Source organism: Lactuca virosa, chromosome 1 (genome assembly GCF_052849685.1).
Source record: "Lactuca virosa cultivar CGN04683 chromosome 1, Lactuca_virosa_CGN04683_v6, whole genome shotgun sequence".
NCBI lineage: Eukaryota > Viridiplantae > Streptophyta > Magnoliopsida > Asterales > Asteraceae > Lactuca > Lactuca virosa.
The window spans coordinates 323168889-323177380 of NC_136426.1; the positions used below are offsets into that span (position 1 = coordinate 323168889).

General features: G+C 36.6%; 1 protein-coding gene across 1 annotated transcript; it reads left to right on the forward strand.

The window, feature by feature from the left end:
- Positions 1–481: 481 nt before the first annotated feature.
- On the forward strand, positions 482–2767 carry LOC145131263 (uncharacterized). The gene has a single exon (XM_079065981.1). It carries the CDS (start codon positions 482–484, stop codon positions 2765–2767), a length of 2286 nt encoding a protein of 761 aa, XP_078922107.1.
- Positions 2768–8492: the final 5725 nt, after the last annotated feature.

Consider the following 8492-nt stretch of genomic DNA (forward strand, 5'->3'; position numbering starts at 1 on the left):
TAATCTTAATTAATAGCTTGTTTGATTAGACAGTAAAAAGTTAGGGTTAATTGAAGAGCTTGTTTTGGTTAACTAAATAAGGTAAAAGAGAAATTACTAGAGCTTGTTAGTTTTTCTCAGTACCAGCTTAGATAGAACGCATCTCAAATAATCAGATCTGGATTAGTTGCATGATTAGGAAAGTCACAGCAGAGCTGAAACCATTTTTATTATTGATTTTCGTTTACTTTATTATCACTGCATTTCTAGTTATTAGTTTTAATCAAACCCCCCCCCCTTTTTATATTCTGTTTCTTGACTAGATGTGCTTGATGCAAAAAGGCATTGACTTTTAGGATGTGTCCCTGAGGATTCGACCCTGCTTCCCTGTGCTATCTTTTCAGTGCAACCAGCAGTGATAATTTACTTGTTTAATACGCGTGCGACAGCGTGTTAACAAATTGGCGTTGTTGCTGGGGACACGGTGCTTTCTAATAGTTTTATGCCAAGGATTTTTCGTTCAGGTACACCTTTAGTTTTTGATCCAGAAATCGAGCGAACTGCAAGGAGACTGAAGAAAGAGGAAGCAAGAAAGAAACAATCAGCTGGTCTTTTTAGTTCATCATCCTCCATACCCCCTGAAACCTCCACACCACTAGGCACACCCTTGTGGAACGAATCAGATCCGTTTTTTCCAAAAGTACCCCCATCTTCTCCTCAAAACAGCCCATATAAAACTTACTCCCCACCCTCTTCCGTTAAAACTGAAACCACAGATTCTTCAGAATCCGAATCTGAAGACTTAACTATGAGTGGAGACGAAGCAGAAAAGACCCTTAGAGAGTGGGCCACTCAAGAGGTCAACCAACAGCCCCTTTGCATTACGTTTCCAGAAGCCCAAAATTTCGAACTTAAATCTGGGCTGATTCATCTTCTTCCCACTTTCCGTGGTCTAGAAAACGAAGACCCACATAAATTCCTCAAGGAATTTCATGTGGTATGTTCTGGAATGAAGCCGCATGCAGTTACTGAAGACCAAATCAAACTAAGGGCATTTCCCTTTTCGGTTCAAGATGCAGCAAAAGAGTGGTTATATGACCTCACGTCTGGTTCAATAACAAGCTGGAATGAACTCGCCAAACCTTTTCTAGAGAAATATTTTCCTGAGGAGAAAGTGTCAAACCTGCGCAGAGAGATTCTTGGTATAAAGCAAGGCAAAAGAGAGGCTCTCCACAGTTATTGGGAGCGGTTCAAGAAGCTGCTGGTCCGATGCCCTCAACATGGCATTAGTGATTATCAGTTGTACCAGTGTTTCTACGAAGGCTTGATACCCATGGAGAGGCAACTTATAAATGCATCAAGTGGAGGGTCACTTTCAGACATGACCCCAACTGAAATCAGAGAGCTAATTGAAAAGCTGGAAAAAGAATCTAAGCATTCAGCAACTGAAGAAGAGTGGTACCCGGACCAGCCAAGAGGAGTCAAAAAAATAAGTAATTCCCACCTGGAATATCAGATTTTAGAATTGACTAAGGCTGTCCTCCTGCTAACAAAAGAACAAGGTATCGAGTCAAAAGTCAAAGCTTGCGGGATCTGCTGCAAAACTAGGCACCCTACAGATATGTGCCCAATATTGCAAGAGGATACAATTGCAGTCAAAGTTGTCAGGGGCTACCAACAGAACTTTCAGAATAATTATCAGCAGAAACAACAATTTCAGCCTCCACCCGGATTTCAGCAGCAACGAAATTTTCAACAGCCGGGTTTTCAGCAAAATTTCCAGAATCAGCAGAATTCTCATTTTCAGCCCAACTTCCAGAATTCGAATTACCATAATCAGAACACACAACAGCAACCCAATAGTTCCAGCATAGCCTTAGAAGATATAGTGAAGAGTCTTGCCATGAGCACCCAAGCATTCCAGACAGAAACCAGAGCTAGTATCAAGAATCTGGAGCAACAGGTGTCTCAACTTGCCACTTATGTGGGTCGTCTGGAGTCTCAAGGAAAGTTACCAGGGCATACAGAAAACAATCCAAAGCACAATGTGATTGTTATTTCCTTGAGAAACAGAAAGACATATGAAGGCCCAAGCTCATCTGAACTAGAAAACAAAGATGAAGAAGGGTTTAAAGAGGTTCTGATAGAAGAAGGAGATGTGGAAGGGATAGAAAATGAAGCTGAAGCTGAAGAGTTTGAAGAGGTGTTGGTTGAAGAAGAATCTGAAAAACTGGAAGAAAAAGAAACTCCAACACTACCCAAGCCAATTCTGAAAGAGTACAAGCCATTACCTCCATTCCCATCAAGACTGAAGAGTACGAAGCGCGAAAGAGATGATGAAGATATTATGGAAATTCTTCGCAAGGTTGAGGTAAATATCCCACTTTTAGATATTATCCAACGTATCCCTCACTACGTTAAGTTTCTTAAAAATTTATGCAACTCAAAGAAAAAAATGAAATTTAATGAGATTATAAAAGCTGGTGAAAATATCTCTTCTATTTTACAAAAAGGTTTGCCTCCAAAGTGCAAGGATCCGGGGATTTTCTCAGTTCCTTGTAAATTGGGGAAACTTAATTTTCCAAAAGCCATGCTTAATTTAGGAGCTTCAGTTAATGTCCTTCCCTATTCTATTTTTGAAAAATTAAAATTGGGATCTTTGCAAAAGACCGGCACCATCATCCAGTTGGCGGATCATTCAACAGTACACACAAAGGTGTGCTTGAGGATGTTCTTGTCCAAGTGGGTGAGCTTATTTTTCCCGCTGATTTTTATATATTGGACATAGGAAACTTGGACACTTCAGATGCGAACTCTATTATTTTGGGAATGCCTTTTATGAAAACTGCAAAATCGAAAATTGATGTTTTTAATGGCATGATTTCAATGGAGTTGATGGGTTATGAGCACTACAACATTCATATGGTGTACATGCAAACCCTAAAGCTTTGGATCTAGTTTGTCTAATGAACATGCAATAATCATCCAAAGCCATAAACCCTAGATCTAGCATGTGATAATCAATATTAACATAAGAATAGGGTTTAGATCTTACCTTGATTGTTATATAGCAATAACAATCTATTCCTTGTAGTAATTGGCTTCTGATAAGCTTAGAGTCACAAATGTCACTCCTCTAATGGCTCACAAACACCAAGAGCAAGAGGATGAAGAAGGAGAAGAGGAGAGGCACTCAAAAACGTCTAGAAACCCTCTTGAAAAGGTTAGCCCCGTTTTTGGGTCTCAAGGGGCCTTTAAATAGGTAGGCAATTAGGGTTATCTAACAAGGAAACCCTAATTTGACTGCTTAGGCCCTAAGCAACCCATGGACCCCTTCTGGAACATGCCTTGGACAAAAATCATATGGGCTTCCCATAGATTTTGTCCAACCTATATTCCAAGGTGATCCATAGCCCAATTGCAATTATCATATAATTACAATTCCAGTCCCATAAGTTTAATTAATCTCTTTTAGCCACAAACTTAATTCTTAATTAATTATTGACTAATATTAATTAAACAATATGATTTCTCCTTTAATATATTATTCTTATAATATATTAATAAATCATAATTAATACTCTCTCTCTATAATTCATCCTATCAAGTTGCTTTGGTGAAGGCAACCCAAAAGGACCATGCACCATCGGGTCAAGTACATACCAAAATAGTTATGGACTTAGATACTAATCCAACAGTCTCCCACTTGGATAAGTCTAATAACTATTATGCATATAACTTCAGATCCTGATCTGCAATCGTAGTTTTCAAAAGCCGCTGTCAACTCTGATCTTATTAGATACGCGTCCTTTAGATAAGGAATCATATATTCCTCCGTTCTAGATATCATATAGACGTGAGACATGGACTGAAATCATTCTCTCAGTCTATGTGCTGTTTCCCGATTTTTGATTTACGACGACTGATTAATTGAACAAATCAAATTAGCCCTGGCCCGGCCGAGCACTTTCCTTTGTCATCACTAAATCATCGAGGGGCCCACAGATATCGCTTTTATCCCACATTGGGTAAAAGGAAGGGATAAACTTCGACTCAATGCTCGCTTGTACTTACTCAACGAATCACACACAACAATACGTTTTATAACACCAAGTTACTGGTGCGTTTACATATTATCAATGTGCAACCGACTCGCAAGATACAACTCACACATCTCGGTTTCAAGAACATAAGATATTATCGTCTCACCAATCACTCGTGATAAAATCCATGAAGCGATCCAAGTGAGCGTGGGTTTAATCCAATGCTCAAATCATATTCGTAAGCACTCATGAACGTTGTAGCAAACCTTTGCTATTTCTAATACACTTTAGACAGTCTACACACCAATTCATGACAATCTTCTTTCATACCTACTCCCAAAGTATGAGCGACTGTGGAACATTCAAATAATTCGATTATTCTCAAATAACTCAATTATTTAGGAAGTCAAAACATGCAAATTGAAACATAAGAATAATACTAATCTTATAAAACTTTGAGTATAAATAAAACACCTTTTATTTAATCACCATATTGATTACTCATTATTTGTTGTTTCGGTTAATCAACTTCTTACTTGAATTATAACGACAATTGTCCCATGCTCTTAGCATGCACACTATGTTTACTTATGGTCCTTACTCTGTGAAATAGTATAATTGAATAACATTTTCAATCACACTTATTCTACAATTCCCAATCCTAACCACAAGTGTAAGAATACCAAATTCTTGCCACTTATATAATATGTTAGATTCTAACACTTTATGCAACGGTCCTTTCGTAATGTCATGGCACAAAAGTCACCAAGACTCGACCAATGAAATTACAAAATGCTCTATTGGAGATTGTTACAAGACAATTCCATAGACATGAAGTCTCACATTCAAAGTACATCCCTTTGAACATCCTTCTTGCATAAAAGTTTTTCTAATCTACACATAAACTCTTAACGTCCAACTCCCAATAAGGAAACATTTCCATATTTGCCATATGACAACTCATTATTAATAGAATCATATCTAATAATAATAATGTCAATATGGTCCTTCCATTACTATACTTCCAACTGTTCACAAGCGACCAATCATTGGCGAACTTTAGATTATCCTTGACAGTTGTTTAACTAATTCAGTCAAATCCGATTCTAGTCCTCTTTCCCTCTTAATGCCTTAGGCATTCGGAAAATTTTAGAATAGTCGAATATTACAATGACATGATACTTTACCAGTCTTTTGCTATAATATTTCTATTTGCCATGTTCTCATGATTCGAACTATGAAAAGGGATGTCGTAATCATAATCGAGTGTGAGAACGCAACAAATATTTCCATATATATAGAATTCTCTTATGTTGAATCCTTTCAACATAACATTCATATATCTTTTTGACTAAATTTGATTAAAATTTCTCCATCTAAACTTTTAGATTGGAAACGAAGTATAACATCATCTCCCTTAATTATAGCAAAAACAACTTTTCAACCCCTGCAACTTTGCAAAGTGAAACTTTTGTTTTTCTATAATTAATATTGCCAACTTGCAATAATGATCATGCTCCCACTAACATGATGATTATATCCATACCAGTATAACATTTATACTCCCACTAGCTTTGACACGTGTTCAGAAAACAGTTGGACTTCTAAAAGACAATACTTATCGACTTTCCAAAGTTCATATTTCCAATACGTTATGCTTTCATAAGCTTTTATCTAAGCATCTCAAACTCATACACCTTACTTTAGACAACTCACATGTGTGTCTAACCAATTCCAGAACTTATAGCAATAATTCTCGATTGTTCAAACTAATTGCCAAATCTCACAATTCGAACTATGAAAAAGGATGCCGTAATCATAATCGAATTTGAGAATGCAATTTACATAATCGCTATCTCCTTAAAATCTCTCTTAGTGAAAGCGTTTCCTCACAATCATTTTCATGAAGGAGAGAAACCTTATGACACTTAGATTTTATGGTGCATGTGTTCCTATCCATTCAAATTTGTCATAAGCATAATCGTAAGATAATGTTTGTGACAAATTCAACCTCTTATGGACAGAACTTGTTCATTCTTAATTTCTTGCCATCAAGGGTCCCACCATTGCTTCCAAGTTATTTAGCAGCTCACCTATGCCAGTCAATGTACTTTCATTGATCAAGGTGTTTACCCTTATGCATTCAATTGAGAACTCGTAGAACTCATATGCATAATCACTCAATTGGATTGGCACATAAATAAAATTTTATCAACACGATAGGTTACAATCCTCAAGTCGTGTGCTAGTGTTTAAGAGGTTTACTTCTTGATTTGTTCTTGAAACTTTCCAAGATCTTTAGACTCCCACTGACCTCTTGACATATAAGATTCTCTTTTCGAGAAACATTTCTTGACAAAACAAATATTCAAGAGTCGGTGTATGTCTTTATCAAGACAAACCTACACACAATTTGGTATTAGCTGGTCTTTGTCTTATCCAAGACATCACAACTTACCAAAATGTGCAAATGTAGAACATTCCTACTTAAGATTATGTCACTCAATTCACAGTCTTGGAGTATGACTCTAAGACTTGATATTGGAACGAAGTACGATACATCTTATTGACTTAACCATTTCTACAATTCACCATTCCTCTTCTTAGCCAAACTTGTGCACTAAGGTATCCTTAGAGGATGAATTGTTATATGGTTCCTACAATAACCAAGACGATCATAAAACACGATACAAAATTACTCTCCCTTCTTCTTAGATTGGAGAAACTTTTATCTTTCTGCTTAATTGATTCTTCTTATTTGTTCTGCTATTCATTGAAACTTTTCAATGATTCAGAATTACACTTAATCTTGTAAGTATAATCACGTTTACTAGACTTTTAGTAAATCATGACGAATAAACTTATCGTTCTTTGTGGTGGACTTGACCAGTGCACAACATTGTTTACCAGATCTCCTAGTCCTTCACTTGACTCACATACTTATGTGAACAAAGAATTAGTTTCAATTTCCCAAATACGAAGGTTTTCATTCATCACACAATACCAGTTGCATAATTCCAAGTTTCTGTCCAATTTAAACATGGGTGATGAGAAACTTTCCTCATTTGGTAAATTTATGACATTTCCACAAATAACATAACTAAGAATCAAATCCATTCACAATATTGCTAACAATAGAACCATTCAAACACCAATTTTTCATAAAATCCATCACAAGGAAACATAAATAAGATAAATAAAAATTTATTTTATTGCGGAAAAATATTGTCCTTACAACGTGATTACAAATGAAAAACTATGCAAATATTATTTAGCAATCTATCCTAACTCTAAAGTAGTAGCTTAAATATCTGATCCTTGAATCATGCAATCAAAATCCATTTCTTCGCGATCAGACTCAGCTTGCTCCTTCCTTTAAGCTTCCTTTCCTTTCTTTGATCCTTCAAAATATCGAAATGTAATCTTATCACATCACGTATTAAGAATCTCCGAATAGGAACTTAATGGAGTTAGATAATGGATTTTACCTGAAGCAGAGTCATACATTTTGACTCTCCCATCTCTTATATCTCTCAGGTAGTTAGGGCAGCTTCGTAACCAATGCCCCTTCTTTTGGCAGTAGAAGCACATGGATTCTTATGGAATGGTACATAGGACTATCTCAGACTCAGCCTTTCTCTTGCGTAGAGAAAACTTTTCTAGACTTCCAATGTTACCATTGCCCATAGAGGGTTGGGATATTGATTTACCAGACAGATTTGCTGACCGGTGCACCAAATCATTTCTGATTCAGGAGCAATAAGCAAATAAGTCAAATCAATAAGGGTCATGTCGTGGTCCATCATATAGTACTCTCTAACGAACTTACCATACGATTTGGGAAGTGACTGAAGAACCAAGTCAACAGCCAATTTCCTTTAAACATCGACACCTAACAATCCCAATCTATCAGTGTGTAACCTCTTATCCAAGACATGAGCACAAATAGACTTTCCAATTCCATGTCTTTTGCCAATAGGGCTTGAGTGACCTTGAACTTTTTAAGTCTTCGAACACGTGGGTCAGGGAGAATTATTGGAGGAGGTGAAGGAAATGAAGCATGATTTCCATTTCCACAATAGAATCATGGAACATCATCTTCACGTGGAAAACTTTTTCCAACGGATTTAGGAAGACCATAGTTGTCAGACTTTGACATCTATAAAACGGGAAAAAATTAAAGTTTAGTTGATTGAGTACTTAATAAAACACCCAAATAAGATATTAAGGCTAGGACCCAACACAATATCCTACAAATTGGAAGAGGGATGTCGTAATCCAACTCGCAGAACATTTGAAGGTAGGTAAATGACGATTCACAAATTTCCACCATGAAAAACGAAAAAGAATTTAAGTTTTAAATGTATTGAAACTCCTAGATCTTTTGAGATTCATTGAACTTTTCAATGTCATGTTTAATCTCGATTATGCCCTTCATTTGTGACTGGGATGCCGAGGATCACAAATAAG

Excerpts from the sequence above, each read along its gene's own strand:
- LOC145131263 (XM_079065981.1), top strand. The coding sequence starts at position 482 with ATGCCAAGGATTTTTCGTTCAGGTACACCTTTAGTTTTTGATCCAGAA.